The following is a 17,765-nucleotide window of genomic DNA, read 5'->3' on the forward strand; positions in this document are numbered from 1 at the left end:
CTCAGATAAGTCTTGCCTAGTGACGAAGGATGCCTTAGCTTCCTATATATCGTAGTCGAGAGTTGTGCTCTCCCAGGTATCGTAGCTCTAAGCGGCTAGGATAGGCGGGTACTTAGCTTATATACGGTGGGTATTACAGGCTTCGGCTACCCAGTATTCTCTGCCTAGATCGCACTCTTTGACTTACTCTATCAGAGGTATGGTCGGAGCTATAGATGATTGAGCGGTAGCGGGCAGGTTCTCAGGAAACTCGCCTAGCATATCTACATCCTTCGGGTCCTACGGCCTGGAGGGCTTTTCCAGGCCTTTAGCCGCTTTGGGAGGCATATTTCACATCAGCCAACGCAACCAACAGACCAACCAAGCGACTGTACAATAGTAGTGGATATAGATTGGAAAGGGGCAGCCAACAACCGTATAAAACATAGTGATAGCTTGGGATACTAGCTATATACTAGCTAGGGGACTCCGTAGCGTCGAGGGTATCGTCGAGTACAAGTAGGACACAAGCGCTCAGCGAGCCTCGGATCAGGAGGGAGCAGAGTTGCTAGGATATAGCCTTCTTGACTGTATAGAACACAGGGGCTACAACGCTCGGCAAGAGACAGGAGGTGTAGTGGCCGTCGAAGTCCTTGTCGGACCCGACCGCTTGGTGGAGATGGTTGCAATTAACTTCCATATAGTACACAGAGGCCTCCTATAGATAAGCTGTCGCGAAAGATCGTAGATACTCGAGTAGTTCGATCGAATTAAAAGGATCCGATCGATCAAATAGATTGAAAAGGATAGCGGTCAGCGCGATCGAATAGTCGCAGCTACTATTTGATACGGTGGCACGCAATCGTAGTATACAGATACAATGGTGGAATAAGTGATAATGGATCTAAAGTGGGGAGGCTCCCTCCACTGCCAAGATATTCTTAGCAGTGTATAGGGTACGCATAGGCCATGTAGGGCTAACCCTGTATAGAGCAACCCTAACCCAGAGCCTTCCCAAATAGGGTCATCATCTATTTATATACATGATATGGTTCTGGTATCAGGCACTTAGTTATGAGTCAGGAACGGCATGCTGTCAGCCTGTACCAGGGCATCGACGCAGCCATCTGATAGGAGCGCAGTGCAGCCAAGGACGAATTACACTACAGGCGCAGTTGGCTTGCCTATGGAGGCAAATCAATCACTGTGAATACCCCGTACCCCTGAAACAGGGGTCAGAAGCCTTGGTCCACATCGCGTGGATCTGCGTTGTGATCCTTCGGGCCTCCACAGTCATGACGTCCGGGGAGGGCTCCCTGCACCTCAGCTCACAACGTTAAGCGTTCTCAAGGATGGCGGGGAAGCGGAGTTCAGTCCACAGAGATCGACATGTCTTTATGCAACACAGTTTCACGATTTCTACTCAGCAGGGAAAGCTCTCAATGGTTAGGCATCTGGGACAGAGCTTACTGTGAAGAGGCAAATGCTCACTCGTAACTCGCCTGGATTTGCATGACTGTTTCGAGTTGATCGGCAGGGCCTGCCTTGCTCAGAAGGCGGCCGGAAGTGGTATTCAGGACGAAGAACAAACTAATTTAAAGAGAAGAACGTGGCCGAGTTTGGTATGCCGGTCAGCTTTACATCAATTATTAATTGAATAACATAACCGAACTTCCGCCAGTCGCCGTCAGGGCCAGGAACCACGACTCGTGCTCTGCGCTGTCATGGTGTGCAGTAGCGTAGGGGCAAAATCTTGGCACCGGCAACGCGCTCCCAGCCGCGGGTGGCTTCAAACAAGTATACAGGAATCCGTACTTGGCTACGCTTACCAATCTCGGTGCGGCTGGTTGTTATATCTAGCCTAGGCTCTTATCTTAGTCTGCGGAGCGAGAGAAAAGCAGCTGCCGTCGTTGCCGTTCACGGTTCCCCGGATTGCTTGCTCAGTGGCCAAGGCCCGACCGAGGCGCTGCAGCTTCTCATTTGAGGAAGCGTGACGCAGTTTGCGCCAAGCCGCGCTAATCTTGGTCGAATGACGCTGCGCACTACGTCATAGGCAGGCCCTTTCGACCAATCTGGCAAGATCTGCCTGGAAATGCTCGGCCATCAAAGCCTTTGCGCACCTGCCCTTCTCGCGCTGTGCCAAGCTTGCGCGAACTTGAACTTTGCGCTTCTGAACCCTGGATCGAAGCAGCACAAAGCCGTCTCAACTCTCCGCTGCACTCCTGTGTCGGCCATTCTACACGGCGCTTCCACCTGGCATTCAGGCTTTACCGGGCCTTGTTCTGCTGAGCTTCCCAGTTCGCCTCAACTGTCTTGCCCGGTGTCCCCGCCCGGAGTCGCGAGCACCAATTCTTTCCGGCGCGTTCTCGCCAGGTGACCACTGACCCGCAAGTCAACCACGCCGATGATGACAGCGGGTGCCCGGGAGAAAACCACAAGGTATCGCCCACGGAAGACTTCTTGGTTGCCTTCGCCGCCGGCCCTTTGCCCGTCAGCGCCTTGCTTTTGGTTGCAGCCTCCGCAACCTCAAATGCCTATTTCCCTTCTCCGATCCCACCGACCTTGAATCAGGGCCTTTCACCCTTTGCGTTCTGCTCAGCAAAGCTTCGACCCGTCGCCGTCCCCACCCGGTCCGCTGCAACGAAGGTCAATACAACGGTCAGGGCATTTCTCTCGTTTGCAATCACCATTACTAGCGCGAGACTCGGGGAACTTAGCCCATTCAACGCATCATCGCGTCTGTGCTCTTCCGGCGCCAGCCGCTGAATTGGGCCCCGGTTCGACGGCACTGGGAGCACCCGCGCCGGTTCCTGAATTTTCGGGCGCCTGCACGCCCGAGCCACCGACTGCCCCACCTCGGCCGCTCTCAGGGTGGCTCCATTGCCGCGGGCGCCCGAGTATCAGCTCGACCCGAGGGAAGGAGCACCAGATCAAAGAGCATTTTCACGAGCCAGGATGTCGACTATACAGCAGCTGAAAAATTTCATCCGTCTTGGTGGGTTGCCCCTCCCGGCTCGTGACTGGCGCCAACATTCGGCTTGCAGCCGGCGGACGGAAGGGCTGATCTGAAGATGATCGTCGCGATAGGCAAGCAAGCACGAATGGCCGATGAATCGACGCGAACCAAGCGTGACCCCTCTCCGCCGACCCAGGACTCGCAAGCGAAGACGACCATGACCTCTCGAGCTACGGAGCCCGCCCTTGCGGCCGCCTCCGCTGAGCACGGTCATGCCGCAGAATACCAAACCAAGCGAGAATCGCTCCAAGCGGCGGAGGGAAAAACGGCGCAACACAAGCGGATTCCCGACGACAACATCGCGAAACTTGTCGCCGAGGAGAACGAAAGCAAAAGAAAGTTCCCCGATTACCCGGGGCTTGAGCGGTGGGAACTCATCGAAAAGATGGGCGACGGCGCCTTCAGCAATGTCTATCGGGCGAGAGATCGCGAGGGCAGCGCTGGCGAAGTTGCAATCAAGGTTGTCCACAAGTTCGAGATGAACAGCATACAGGTATGTGATGGGCGTGGGGACACGAGCTTGTTTTAGCCAACCCCAGTTTCCTTGCTATGATCCGTCTTCCATTCCTGTCCGAGTTCCCTTTACCGACTCCAGCTAGAGCCATAAACATCTCCATCCCGACTTTAAGCCAAAAGTACCGAAAGCCGCAGAGGTGCGAGGAATCTCACTTTTCGTCGCATATGAAGGCGGCATGTGCCTTACAGACAGCTTGCTCCAGTCACTCCTCGAGGCTGTCGGTGGCTTGTTTTTAGACGCCACACCCCCCCCCCCCGAGTCAAGCGCCGGGATCGCTGCGATCAGCTTTGTGCACGCTGATGAGTGCTAACCACCGCTGCTGCAGAGAGGAAACGTCTTGAAGGAGGTGCAGATAATGCGCCAGATCGATCACCCAAATATCATCAAACTGATCGACTTCCACGAGTCGCGCCAGTACTATTACATCATCCTCGAGCTGGCACCAGGTGGAGAATTATTCCACCAGATTGTGCGCCTGACGTACTTCAGCGAGGATCTAGCGCGCCACGTCATCACTCAGGTAGCGAAGGCGCTGGAGTATCTGCACGAAGAAAGAGGGATCGTTCACCGGTAGGGAGTAGCCCCTTCGACATGCGGCGACTTTATCTGCTGACAACAACACTGGTAGCGACATCAAGCCAGAGAACATCCTCTTCGTCCCCATACCTTTCATCCCCTCAAAACACCCCAAGCCGAAGCAACCCGGGGATGAAGACAAGGTTGACGAGGGTGAATTCATCAAGGGGGTCGGCGCTGGCGGAATTGGGCAGATCAAGATTGCCGATTTCGGGCTTTCCAAGATCGTATGGGACACCCAGACCATGACACCTTGCGGCACTGTCGGGTATACGGCTCCCGAGATCGTCAAGGATGAACGGTACTCCAAGTCGGTCGACATGTGGGCGCTGGGATGTGTGTTATACACGCTGCTGTGCGGATTCCCGCCGTTTTACGACGAGAGCCTGCAGGTGCTCACCGAGAAGGTCGCCAAGGGCCAATACACCTTCCTGTCCCCGTGGTGGGATGACATCAGCCACTCGGCTCGGGACTTGATCTCGCACCTGCTCTGCGTCGACCCGGAGAAGCGGTACACGATCAGGGAATTCCTCGCCCACCCGTGGATCCGCGAGCCAGGGCAGACGCCCCGAGACGAGAGGAAGGCGATATCTAGCGACCAAGCCCTGCGCGCCTTCGACGCTGGCAAGCTTGTGGAAGGCGACAAGCGCTACGACTACCGGTCGCCCGCTGCCATCAACCTACGTGAGGTCTTCGATGTGGGTTACGCTGTGCATCGCCAGGAGGAAGAGGGCAAGCGGCGCAGACAACTGGGTGCTAAGGCCGGTGTGTCGCGCCTCGGCGAGCTCGATGAAGACGAGGAGTTGGAGGACGAGGACGGCGGCGTGGCGTACGTGCGCAAGGCCAATACCAGCCACAGCTCTACGCAGCAGCTCGAGCAGAGCATGCGCAACGCCCAGATTCGCGACCAGGAACACCGCGGGCGCGACCGCGAGAGGAAGGCGCATCCGCCCTCGGCCGCGGCGGCCGGGCAGCGCGGGTACGGCCAGCACTCGGCGGCCGTTGCCGCCGCCGTTAGGCAGCAGGTGCGGGAACGCAACCGACAGAAGGGCGTGTTCGAGCTCAACCTGGAAGGCGCCACGCTGCTAGGGCGGCGGGGCATGAAGCCGGCTGCGAGGGTGGCGTAGGACGCTAGCCCGCAGCTGGAGGAGGACATCCATCCCCAAGCCGAGGATCGGCCCCAGTCCGGGTAGCGAATCTCCGTCCCAAGCGCCAGCCCACCGATTCCCATCTCGGGAGGTGTTGCGTCGGTCCGATTTCCGAAAACGGGCGGCCGGTCGCGCACGGCGTGAGGGGGGCGTAGTTGGGTATCGGGAAGTCGACCAGGTGAAATACTGGCGCTGTGTATGGCATTGGGTTGTTGGTCTGTAGCCCAACTGGATTGCGAGTTGGGAAAGTGGGATTCTCTATGGGAACAGCGTTTGCGCCGGCTAAGGGACGCAAAGGTACACAAGGGAGCGGTTGGCAACAGCATCTTTTCGGCATACTCGGAATCCTTCTACACATTTTTTTTTCTTTTTCGCCGCTCGTTTTGTCAATCATCTATATCGCCTCTTGTTCGGCATGTACGGTGTAGGTCCTGTCGATGGCTGGCTAGGGTCGTTCGGAATTCACTGTGATGGGCCGCAAGGAAGGTGCTTGCGGCCTCTCTAAATTAAAGACTTGCTTTTCTTTCAATGATTGCCATGAGCGGTTTTGTTCGGTTACGAAGTGTCGCCCGTTGATGGAAACCATATCGAGCACCGGGGGCATGTTTCTGTCTTGTCGCAACCGTTGCCCAGGGGATTCAGGGGTTGGCGGTCCGTTTACTTTACCCCTAACCCTAGGTATCTGATGATCCTGACCCCAACCTCCTCCGCTCCCGGGTTAGCGAATGTCGCCCTAGTGCGAATGAGGAGTGACTGTGGTGGTCTCTAACTGCTGGCCGCAGGTGCGGAGACCGCCCGCACTCGTCCGCTGAACACAGGTTGGACGACGACAACCGGGAAGGCAAGGCGCCGTGGCGTTTCCCGCACTCGCACGGTACCAGCTGCAGGTGACGGTATGATGGCCACAGGGGCTGAGACTTTATCAGGCAGCTCCCGTGTCACAAACCCCGCATCACGACATGAAATGGGCACTTCGCAGCAAGCCGCCAACGGACTGTGCCGCGCGGGCCGGGTCCTTGGGGGATCCCGTGGTGGCAACCCCCGTGGGTTGTGGCTCACAGACATCTGCGGAAATCGACGATGTTCACATGCGCAAACAAGAGATGAATCCTCTAGGGTACAGTATAATACCCTGATAAGCCAAGAGCTAAAGCCAAAGTCAAAGGGAACGCCGGCAATGCCTGGTCGAAAAACTGACTGAGCCTCCCAATCTGGTCCATCCGTCCGTCTGTCCGTCTGTGTGTCCATCTGTATCCAAGTCCCGTCCTTTCCCTTCCCTTTCCTTTCGTAGGCAAAAAGAACAAAAAAAAAATGAAAAAAGAAAAGAAAAGAAAAGAAAATAAAATATGGCAACAGCCCCCCGCCTGCCGCCCGCCCGCTTCACTCGAAATATCACACGAGGTTTGATATTACACGAAGTGTGTGTCCGCCCTCAAGCAGCTGCTACGATCGCCTTCACAGTTCCGTCCGTGAGGATCTCATTTTCCTCCACATCTCCTTCTCCATCGCCAAACGCATAGGGAAAGAAAGGCGGGTCCCCAACCTCCAGCTCGCCCTCGTCGTCGCCATTGTTTAGCAGATCCGGGAGATAGGTTCTCAGCGTGTCGCCACCCGTGTACACCTTCTGGCGCACCCCCATGCGGTACTTGATCTGGGTGCACTGGTACGCGAAAATGAAGTCGTTGGCGCTGTCGAAGGAGGAATGGTCGTAGCTGGCCTGCGACAGCCGGGCTCCGACGCCCGCGCTGGCAGTGATGCCGGTGCCGACGGTGCCCGGCCAGCGGGCGTTGACATCAAAGCCGGCGCCGCTATCGGACGACGTGGCCGAGACGGCCTCCATGCGCGCGCCCCGCGCGATCCGCACGCCCGTGACGATGTACAGCGGCGGGTACGCGCGGAAGAACCAGCTCGACCGGCGCTTGCTGTCGATGTACTCGCGCACCAGCGGGTGCCGCAGCACCGCCGCCACGTGCCGGCTGTCGAAGCTGGTGGCCCGGTCGACCAGCGCGTCGAAGTGCCACCGGAAGGACGCGCCCTGCATCTCGGCCGCGCGCAGCTCCGCGTCGGCCGGGATGCCCAGGGTCGAGACGTTCGCCCACAGGTTGAAGCAGCGGGCGAGGTGCGAGTGCATGCCCATCGTCACCCCGTTGACTTGGTTCTCGGCGACAGACATGCCCTCCATGACGGGGGGAGGCGCCACGGTCGACGCGAACAGGGGGTTCTGCGGAAGGCGGGGGTCGGTGAGCACCTGGCCCAGCTGCAGGCGGATGTCGTCGGGCGGGAAGCTCGTGCACTGGATGAGGATCCATGTACGGGGATCGTGGGACTTCATGGTGTCGGCAAGGCGGAGGGGAGTTGTGGTAGTGCTCAGTGATAGTATGTTTGTCGTGCTTGTGGCGGCGGTAATGTCTTGCTTGAAGAAATATTGCTGCTCCTGCTGCTGCTGCTGCTGCTGATGACGATGATGATGAACCTCGAACGGGCAAGGAGACGCCGAGTGGGCGCCCCGGGCTTAAATGTCTGGTCTTAGCAGGCTGCCTCCCTCGAGTAGCCGCCCATTGCGATGGAGGCGGCCGCCCGACACATTTGTAACCAACTGATGCAGGTGACCGAGGCGCGGGCTGGCAGAGTGCATGCAGGGCTGGGCTTAGCCGACGGGTTATTCTTAGCCGGGGACATGCAGGAGATGATCACCAGGTTCAGAGGCGAGGCCATGTACAGTGCGATATCGTGCAGTGTGCCCTGCGATGGATGAGGGGGGGAGAGGGAGGGGACGGGAGGGGTGGCCCTGACAGCAGTGGGCGCAGGGGAATGAGCCAGGCTCTCGCACACCCTCACTCACAGGAGAGTTGGAGTCCTCCCGTTCGGCTGCGACTCGTATCAGTTCTGGTAGGGTCCCGAATCATTCAATAATATGCGCCCCCTCCTCCTTACGTCGTGGAGAGTCCCTCACCACCCTGCAGTGGCTTGCGATGCTCCAACCCCGGAGCTCAGTTGATTTTGGGAACCATGGCGCTCTCCTGCTACCGGCAGCTCGAAAACATCACGCTTGGACAGATCTTGTGCACAACAGCGCCTGTTTTGGCCGGCTTTGCGAGGGAGGCCGCGGGTCTGGCCGCCCAGGGTCAGGGCGCCGCCCAACTCGGTTGGAAGACAGACCCAGAAATGAAGGCGCGTTCTCTAAAGGCCCTGGCCGAAGACCTAGAGGCCATTTACTCGAGTGTTCGATTTCACAGCAGTCCAACTTCGGCCGATAGGTTCGCGATTCACAGCCTGCTCTGGAACGAGGTATTCCGTGAAGTCATCAGCCTTATCCCTCAACAAGCACTCGACAACGCAATCGACAAACACTTTTCCCAAGTCGGACAAGGCAGTCGCGAAGACTTCGACGATCAAGTTAGTTGCCTTGTGCTGTAGGTATTCATCCTGGGTTCTGCACAGAGGGCTAACGCCCATCGTCCGCACCTGGGCAGGTGGACAGCATCATACAGTCAGAAGTCGGGCGTGTGGCCACAGACCCCGTCTGCAAGTTATTCTGCTACCTCCGATGGACTCGGGAGCTCAATGAAACCACAACCGCGGGGATAGGCCGAGATCTGTTCCGCACGGATCTTGGGACCTACGGACCTAACTCTCTAATCCGGAACGACGACAAGGAGTGCCAACAATCAACCGGCTTGCGCACGCACGGGCAGGGCGAATCAGAGTACCCGACCTGGAGTCCAAGTGGTTGCGAGATCACCTGCAACAACCTAAAAGCACTTCTGAGCGCCGTTAAGGAGACTTGGGGGTCAAAGGCTACCAGAAGCCGCGATCTCAACAGTCATAGCCTAGCGGGCCGCAGCTCAGGGCGCCTGTCTCAGATTACGTCGGTCAAGCTGCTCATGGAAGGCAATTGGAGTGAAAGCCCATCAGGGTCTCACTGCTTCAGGATGCTCTTTGGATGTCCCCAAGGACTGCAAGAGACAGTAGTGGACACCAACAGAATGAGGTAGGTAACAAGTGCCGATTAAATTAAATCATTATGCCTCTGTTCTAACCACCACCTTGGGACGCAGGACCGAGCAGTGGAAAAGCGCCCGAGATTTTCACCTTCTCAGCGCACGGATATACAACTGGGGCGTCGGCAACAATGGAGACATTGGTGCCGACCCTTCGGCGCCTCACGACCGCAGGCATCACCCAAGCTGGGACAGCGCGCTGGAGCTTAGCCTCGCCGAGGTCCTGACGGAAGAGCTGCATCACCAAGAAAAAATGGTACTGTGCTGGCATATCGCTCGCGCTGTCCTGGACCTGTTTGCCACCGGCTGGCTGGCTCCCGACTGGGGCATCACGGACATAGTCATCTTCGGTTGGGCGGACGGCAACTCCCGCCATCTTGACTTGCGCCACCCCTATCTCTCGGTCGACTCCATCGACGACGCGGCAGCATGGCTGGATCGGGCTCACATATGCTCGCCAGATCTGGACCCCGTACACCCCTTCCCGCACATCCTGAGCCTCGGCGTTGTGCTCTTGCAAGTGCTTCTCGGGGACAGGCTTGAAAAGCTCGGCCTGGGCGGAGATGAGAAAGGCGACATGCGCCGTAAGACGGATCAGGCTCACAGACTACGGTCCGAGTGCGAGCTCCGGTTTCCGTCGAGGTGGCCGATCATGGAGGCCGCCAACCTCTGTATCGAATTCCGCGCGTCTTCGTGGGGACCGGCGAGCCTCGGCAGTACCGTTGCCACGAGAGCAAACCTCTTGCGGGCGTGGAAAAATGTCGTTTCCTGCCTCGAACGAGGGGTCCTGGATAACCAACGCCTTCCTCAGACGAACTTCGGTCTCTCCCGGTTCTTGGAGGAGTCGCACGCGCCACGCAAATCAGTGCTTGGAGACCTCGAGCAGTTCATGTGGCGGCTGCAGTTCATCAGGAAACACAAGGCAGATGTAACCCAAGATCCCTCGGCCGACCATCCGATTGGGAAAACTGGAAAAACCGAGATAACATTACCGATCATCACCAAGTCTCCCAAACTTACCCGGAGTCTCGAGCATTCGCCGAGCCTCATTGCCCTAGCGTACGCCCACCGTCGCCACTGTCCACACTGGTCTCTCTTATATGCTGACTTGCCTATCCCTCACAGTAACAAGTTCCTGGCGCCGTTAAGGGCCATCTCGAACGGTCTGCGAGCGATCGGTGACAGGGATATGGACGGTGCCTTCCGGCCCGATAGGGTGTGGGACAACATGGTCCGCGTCGCCATCCTGGACACGGGCTGCAACTTTAGCCAGCCGCTCATGAAGGGGCTCATCGTGGGCCACAACGGCGGGGATAGCGAGATTCCAAAGACCCAGCGCCGGCCAGGCATCGTAGGGTGGAAGGACTTTGTTCGCGGCGAGGCAGCCCAGCCAGGAGAGCCCCTCAGTGACACGGCGGAAAACCAACACGGGAGCGTTATGACGTACCTGTTCACGCAAACCATGTCGCATGCCAAACTCTACATTGGGCGGGTCATGGAGCACGCGTCAAGCTCAGACCCGCTGACCCCTGAAAGGGTTGCCGAGGTGACCACTCCCGCCCCATCGGTCCAGAAGATAAGAACAAAACGGAGGCTGACAACTTTATACCCAGGCTGCCGAGTATGCCGTCAACGTGTGGAAGGCAGACATCATCTCGATATCCATGGCCATCGACGCAACGTCGGAGCATGTCCGCGAGCGGCTCGACGCGGTGAGCAGGCGCGCGCTGGTCTTTGCGGCGGCGGGCAACAACCGCGGGCCGGACCGGAGCCCGATCGCGTACCCGGCGTCGTCGGGAACGGCCATCTGCGTGCACTCGCACGACGGCCACGGCAAGCCGTCGGAGTTCAGCCCGGACCCGCAGCCCAACGCGCCCAACTTCCAGGTCATCGGCCAGGACCTGCGGGTCCCCAGCCTAAGCCAAAGCGTCCACGGCAGCGAGGAGGTTGTTCAAGGCACGTCGTGCGCCACGGCCATCGCCGCCGCCATCGGCGCGCTCGTGCTCGACTTTGCGCGCGCGTACGCCGCCGTCGAAACGGAGAAGCAGCCCTCCCTGGCCGACCCCGAGGGGCCCAAGGACTACATGTCGTGGATCCTGCACCTGCTGGTCACGAAACACGACCTCCTCAGAAAGGAGCAGGTCATGAAGCAGGTGCTGTACTATCTCATGACGACGACGTCGCTCCGCGCGTTCGGCAAGTTTAACATGGTGAAGCCGCAGTTGCTGTTCCGCGTGGGCGAGCCCGGCTGGATAGAGCGCGCGGCGGTGCAGCTCGGGCAGGAGCTGGAGAAGGTCCATGAGAATCGTGATCCCCAGCGTTTTTGATGTCATTATTAAACGTTCAGTTCAAACTTTCAAGGTTTATGCATGGGTTATGGTAGGGGATTTGCATGAAAGGGCGAGCATTGCATGGGACCTGGGGCTACAGGGACTCGGTATGGCATATTCAGGATAATTGATGTCCAGTCGGAAGCATTGACATGTACTATTAGCTTATAGACGATACGGGATAGGGGTGAACATGCTCTCACATATTCACGTCAAATTGTAACCCCCATGAGTCCGGCTCACGACCGCGCTTTGCACGAACAATACCTTATGCTCCGCACTCCTGAGCGGGCGGTATCCTCGCCAATGAACCAGACTGTCTCTGCGTCGAAGCCATGGGTGGGAATCACAGCATACCCCCTCTGGTTGGCCACGATTCTCTGTCTAACGTAATCGGTAAAGTTTGCATCGGTCTAGCATTCCTCAGCTGTCAGGCCGGTTTCGAATCCCTTGTCGTTTCCAAACACCAGGCGAAAGTGGGTTTTCCAAGCACCAAGAGAAAACACAGGTTTTTTGCAGAAACCAAAAAACAGATTCTACAACAGTAGCTCACACAACGCCTGCGTGCAGTATAGAGAGCTTTAAATATACATATTCGATGCCGTAGAATCTAAATCCACCGTCAGATTGATGGCGCGCAAATGCGCGACGTGATATTGATAGGCGTAAAATTACAGGTATTTTACACAAAATGCAGGGGTTTCTAGTGTATCTTACGGTATTATTACACTCATCATTATCTTCGCGCGTATTGCGCGCACCATTAATTTGACGGTGGATTTGAATTGTACGGCATTGAATATATATATATAGACATCTCTATACTGCGCGTAGCCGTTGTGTGGGCTAATATTGTGGAATCTTGGTTTTGGATTCTGCGAACAACGTGTGGAAAAAGGGTGTGTGTTGCAGACTTCCTGGACCCACTTTCGCGTGGTGTTTGGAAACGACAACCAACGTCAAAGCGCTCTAGGGAGCATATCCGTTCCTTTGTCGAGTGTACAGCTGTAACCAGCCAGGTGAGCCTGAGGAGCCCGCCACAGTGCCCCGAATCGATAAGTATCACTCTGGCTTCGTCCGTCGCTTCCGGCGACGCACTGCTGTGGCATCACTACCCTCGTCTTGCGCCATCATCTTTCGCACCTGACTGGGAGAACGGGCTCGATGGGCAAGTCGGTGCTGGATCTTGACCCTCTGCTTGAGGAAGCTCTTGAGGAAGCACCACGCCCTGGTTTCGAACGCTTTTCGCTGCAACAGACGTTCCATTCGGTTGTGTGCGGAGAAGGCTCAGCAGAACCGGCGTGTTGGGCCATTGCAAGCGCGACCCGGCAGGGGGGTGCATCGTTAGGCGCCTCGAGACTCGCCGAACTCTGTTGTGATTCGTGGTCTTCCGCAGCCAGGAAAGCCCGAGCCTGATGGCGCGTGGAGGGTGGTCGCTGGTTTCACCCGACATCACCATCACAGCCACAGCCCCCCGGGGTCGATGCCGGGGGGCCAGCCCTCATTTTCAGCCCGGCGCTTCTGGCAGTGAAAGTTCCCCCAAAAGGATGAACTCTAAGCGCCCAGAGTTTCCCATCCATGAAACACGTGTTAGTGATAGCAAACTGCTTTTTGCAACAACTTGCATGCAACCAAGCGGCTGGCCCCTGCTTCGGCTGTGGAAGGTTGACATTGGTGCATACCTGACGCAGGATGCCTTTCTATAAATATCAGGAGGTAGCCGTCGTGCGTGCCTCCGGCTCTCGCGTTTGTTCACTCGACCACGCTCAAAACGATCAGTGATTATTTCTTGAATTATTGCATGAATTCGGCCGGTCGAGTTCAAAGGCACGAGCAGCCAGAATCGGAGAGCGAAGTCGACTACCTGTACACAGACAGCATGGGCTCTCTCGAGACTCCGCCGCCGCCGCAGGTGGATCTTGATGCTGAGTCGCTGGCGCAACTCAACGACCCCCAGGCGAAGGCGCTGCTCGACACCATTGACAGTCTCCGGGAGATCCATGTCGGCGACATCGTCAACCTGCCGCAGATCATCGTCGTCGGCGACCAGTCGTCGGGCAAGAGTTCCGTGCTGGAAGCCATCTCGCGCGTGCGCTTCCCCGTCGACGGCGACTTGTGCACGCGCTTCGCCACGGAGCTCGTTCTGCGCCGCGCCAGTGAGACAGCCGTGCAAGTCAGCATCCAGCTCGCGGACAGCGCGCCCGGGCCGGTTGGGCAAGGATCCGTCTTGGGCCAGCCATTCCATAGGGAGGCCTTCGACCGGGAGGCCTTGCCCGACATAATCCGCGAAGCCAAGACGCGCATGGGCGTTTGCGAGGGGAGCGCCAAGAGATTCTCACGGGACATCTTGCGGGTCGAGATTTCCGCACCAGACGTGTACCCTCTGACGCTGGTCGACCTTCCTGGCATTTTCCACAGCGCGACGGCCGACCAGAACCAGGCCGACAAGGAGATCGTCGACCAGCTGGTGGCGAGCTATATGAGCCAGCCGAAGAGCATCATCCTCGCCGTCGTGGCCGCAAACAATCAGCTCGCCAACCAGGCGGTTCTGCAGGTGGCTCGGAAGCACGACCCGTCCCGCGAGCGCACCATTGGCGTCATCACCAAGCCCGACCTGGCCGGACCTGGGTCGGCTAACGAGCGCAAGTACCTGGACCTGGCCAAGGGCCTCGAGAGCATGCACAAGCTCACCCTCGGCTGGTACGTTCTGCGCAACCCGTCCGAGAGCGAGAGGTCTTCGGGGGTTGACGCCCGAGATGATATCGAGCAGCGCTTCTTCCGGTCCGGCGCCTGGAGCTCCATCCTGCCGGCGAACAGGGGCGTCGAGAGCCTGCGGAAGCGTCTGAGTAAAGTCCTTCTCGACCACATCAGGACCAACCTACCGGGCCTGATCCAAGATATCGAAGCAAATCTGAAGAAGCGCCAGGAGGCGCTGGATCGTCTTGGCAGCTCGCGGTCGACGCCCGAGGAGCTCCGCTCGTACTTGCTCGGCATCGCCGAGGACTTTCAGTGGCTGGCCCGCGACGGGATTGAGGGTCGGTACAGCAATGAGGACTTCTTTGGGGGCATCGAGGAGCAGAAGACAAAGCTGCGCGCCAAGCTGCGCAACATGAACCGCGCTTTTGACGCCGTCATGAATCTCAAAGGCGCCCGATACAAGATCCTGTGGGACAACAGGGGTGCTGCTGACGAGAATCCGGGCGATGAGGATGGCGACTACGACGAGAACGACGAGAACGACGACTACGACGAGAACGACGAGAACGACGGGAACGACGACTACGACGAGAACGACGACAAAAACGATGATGATGTTGAAGACGCACCAAAATATCCAGCCTACCTGCGGAAACTGATGGACGAATACGACGTGCCACACCCAGAACCCAAACGTGAAGCAGAGCTCAATGCGGAGCTGCAGCTGCAGGCCTCGTTCAACCTGGGCCGCGAATTCCCCGGCGAAGCCAACAGCGAGCTCGCCCTCCAGCTGTTCAAGAAGCAGGCCAAGCCGTGGAAGAACATCGCCTGGACTCACCTCCGGAAAGTGTTGAAGGTCTGCGAAGAGTTCGTTGAGGAGGCCTTCCGGCACGTCATCGGCACCGACGAAACCACCTTCAGTGCTGTCCTGAGCGACTGCGTGGACCCCTTCTTTGCCGAGCGGGAGGAGCTGCTACGTAAAAAGATGCAGGAGCTGCTTCTTCCCTACGAACAGAGTTACGGGTTGCCACTCGAGGACGAGTTCAGCCTCAAAATGGAGGAAAAGACGCTCCGCCGACTGGCCGGTCGGCTCGCCGATCACCTTGGAGAAGTCCACCCTGAACTGTTCCGAAACAAAGCGCGCCTGAGCCGACAGATGCTCCAGAAGGCCGTCCGTAACCTGGGCCAGGTTCGGCGGGACGAATTTGCCGCCTCGAGAGTGATTGATATGGCCATCTCTCATTATGAGGCGAGTTGAAAAGCCTCCCTTGATTGCCCCTTCCGCGTTTCTCTGAAGCCCGCCATGGACTATCTTGGCTAACGCCGTACAAACATGCCAGATGTCACTGCGGACCTTTGTCGACAACATCATCAATCTCGCAGTCGAGGGCTGTCTGGTCTGCGACCTTCCGAACATCCTGACACCGAGGAAGGTCGACAAGATGAGCGCTGACCAGCTGACGGAGCTGGCCGCCGAGTCGGACGAGGTGCAGAGCCAGCGAATGGTTCTCCGGAGAGAGGTCCGCATCCTCAGGGAGGGCCTGCGCAGGTGCCAGAGGAACAGGCCGAGAGAGCTGACAGGTGGGTCAGTGACATTCAACACAGGGAGCGCCGGTCTTTCGGGAGGCTCAGACCCCGGATGCCGAGCCGCCGCTTCCACCATGACTCACCGGCCTCCGGCTGCTGCCGGTTCCGGACAGGAGTCGCCGAAAACAGATACCTATTGAGGGCAGAGCCTTGTTCAGGACTAACAGTCGTCTCAGCACCCGCCGTGCCCTCCACGCCAACGGCTCTCGCGGGGAATCCGACGCGGCCTTCAGCGTCAGATAGCAGTCAGCAGCAGGCAGTGACCACAGGGTCACAACCCCGTCTGTCACCGAGTCCAGCATCTCCCGCGTTAACACCCGCTGCGGACACTCAGGCCCCTGCAAAGCCCTTCCCCTTCCTGTTCCAGTTTCCAGCTACCACCAGCGCCCCTCCTCAGACCTCCGGCACGGGGTCTATCTTCAGCCATTCGGGAGGCACCACATCTATTTTTGCTGCCGCTTCAGCACCAGCAGCGGCCTCCGCTCCGCCCGGAACTAGCCTTTTCTCGTCCTTCAAGTTCAGCGACGCCCTCAACGCTTCAGAGGGAAAACACCCCCCTGCCCATCCTCCCGCTGCCCACGCCCGTCGACCTGCCCAGCACGCTGCAAACCTTCGTCCCCGCATCCGCGTCCGCCTCCCGCCTTCCACGCTCTTCCCTTCCACGTCCAACTCGACCGCGACGCGATCTAACGTCACCACCTTCGGCACCCCCAGCAGTAAGGCAAGCATATCTGGTCTGTTTGGCGCCCCGAATCCAGAGAACAAGGCCGCTGCCGCAAGCGGCACCAGCGCACCGTCACTGCTTGGAGCGAACGCGACAGCTGCGCAGGCCACGACGAGCACAGCCACTACCCCCACAGCCGGTAAAGGTGGGAGTCAAACGAGTACGGGCCGCAGCACAAACAACGTCATTACCGGCGGCGGCGGAGCGGGCGTTGTCGGTGCGTGATGCTCGCTCTGCTTCTCCCAGTTAGTGCCTGCCTTTCCTGCCTCACTGCTACACCCTACAACCCCATGAGCATGTGTATAAGAAAAAATTCCCGTGGCTACGAGACTGGCTCCGGGGAGCGTGCTAACTAACCGTGTTCCTCGGCTTGGCAGGCTCCTCATTCTCCCCCCTCCACCCCCGCCACCGCCGCCACCAACCAGTCATTCCTGTCGCCATCCAACGGGGAGCATGCCCAAGAGCTGAAGGAAGAGTGGGAATTTTCGCAGCCCTCTGTTCTAGAAGAAGAGGGGGCTGCGAATCTCTTCTGGAAGAAGAGACGGCTGCGATAATCCTCACTTTTTCCTTCAGCCCTCGGGTAATACCTATTCAGGACGCTGACAAGCTGAGATATGCCGGGATGTGAGCATGTGCCGCTGCTGGACACGTCGGGCGCGACAGATTGCGTGCGACTCTTTGCTGGTGGCTGCTACAGGGATGGGTTATAGGAGCGGGTAATGTATGCCTGCGCACAGGACAGTTGGCAGATGCGGTCCCCTGAGGAGTTGTGGCTTAAGTGGATGATGGAAAGCGATAGGGTAAAGATGAGTAATGTCGTATAGGGGCTGGGATGGCTAGGTAGTTGGGTACCACGGATCGATGGGTTGTAAGTGATGGGTATGTACAGTTCAAGTGAGGGCAGAGACTTGTAATTGTATGTAGGATAGGTGCTTGGTCCGTTACATGTCGAATTGAATACCTATGGTAACTTCCTGTGATTGTGCCATGGATAGATTACTTTCGTCGGCGTGGCACAAACGAATGACGGAAATAGGAGGCATCCACCTGGGGAGCTAGCGGTGACCTCTCGAACAATCAGCGGGGTACCTAGCCATTGTGACCATGGGTCTGCCCGGATTGTAATTGGCAATACACAACCCAATTGCTGTGTATATGTACTCCACAGTGCAGTGACTCCAGAGCGGGCG

The 17,765-nt window shown here is 57.9% G+C and overlaps 4 protein-coding genes across 4 annotated transcripts; 3 read left to right on the forward strand and 1 right to left on the reverse strand.

Moving 5' to 3' along the window:
- Positions 1-2,645: 2,645 nt before the first annotated feature.
- On the forward strand, positions 2,646-5,325 carry THITE_2122225 (uncharacterized protein). The gene is made up of 4 exons (XM_003656877.1): positions 2,646-2,974; positions 3,067-3,488; positions 3,838-4,082; positions 4,141-5,325. The coding sequence occupies exons 1-4, from the start codon at positions 2,935-2,937 to the stop codon at positions 5,213-5,215; spliced, it is 1,782 nt and encodes a 593-aa protein (XP_003656925.1). The 5' UTR covers positions 2,646-2,934; the 3' UTR covers positions 5,216-5,325.
- Positions 5,326-6,668: 1,343 nt separating this feature from the next.
- THITE_2132048 (uncharacterized protein) lies at positions 6,669-7,568 on the reverse strand (the record flags this gene model as incomplete). The annotated part of the gene is made up of 1 exon (XM_003656878.1): positions 6,669-7,568. One exon carries the CDS (start codon positions 7,566-7,568, stop codon positions 6,669-6,671), a length of 900 nt encoding a protein of 299 aa, XP_003656926.1.
- A 1,871-nt stretch (positions 7,569-9,439) lies between these two features.
- On the forward strand, positions 9,440-11,564 carry THITE_45608 (uncharacterized protein; the record flags this gene model as incomplete). The annotated part of the gene is made up of 3 exons (XM_003656879.1): positions 9,440-10,068; positions 10,363-10,783; positions 10,851-11,564. Coding segments are annotated over 3 exons (1,764 nt in total), but the record flags the coding sequence as incomplete, so codon positions are not given.
- Positions 11,565-13,446: 1,882 nt separating this feature from the next.
- THITE_2156327 (uncharacterized protein) lies at positions 13,447-17,227 on the forward strand (the record flags this gene model as incomplete). Its single annotated transcript, XM_003656880.1, has 5 exons — positions 13,447-14,779; positions 14,906-15,513; positions 15,605-15,953; positions 16,316-16,820; positions 16,953-17,227. 4 exons carry the CDS (start codon positions 13,447-13,449, stop codon positions 16,798-16,800), a joined length of 2,775 nt encoding a protein of 924 aa, XP_003656928.1. The 3' UTR covers positions 16,801-16,820; positions 16,953-17,227.
- Positions 17,228-17,765: the final 538 nt, after the last annotated feature.

This window comes from Thermothielavioides terrestris, chromosome 5 (assembly GCF_000226115.1).
Source record: "Thermothielavioides terrestris NRRL 8126 chromosome 5, complete sequence".
Lineage (NCBI taxonomy): Eukaryota > Fungi > Ascomycota > Sordariomycetes > Sordariales > Chaetomiaceae > Thermothielavioides > Thermothielavioides terrestris.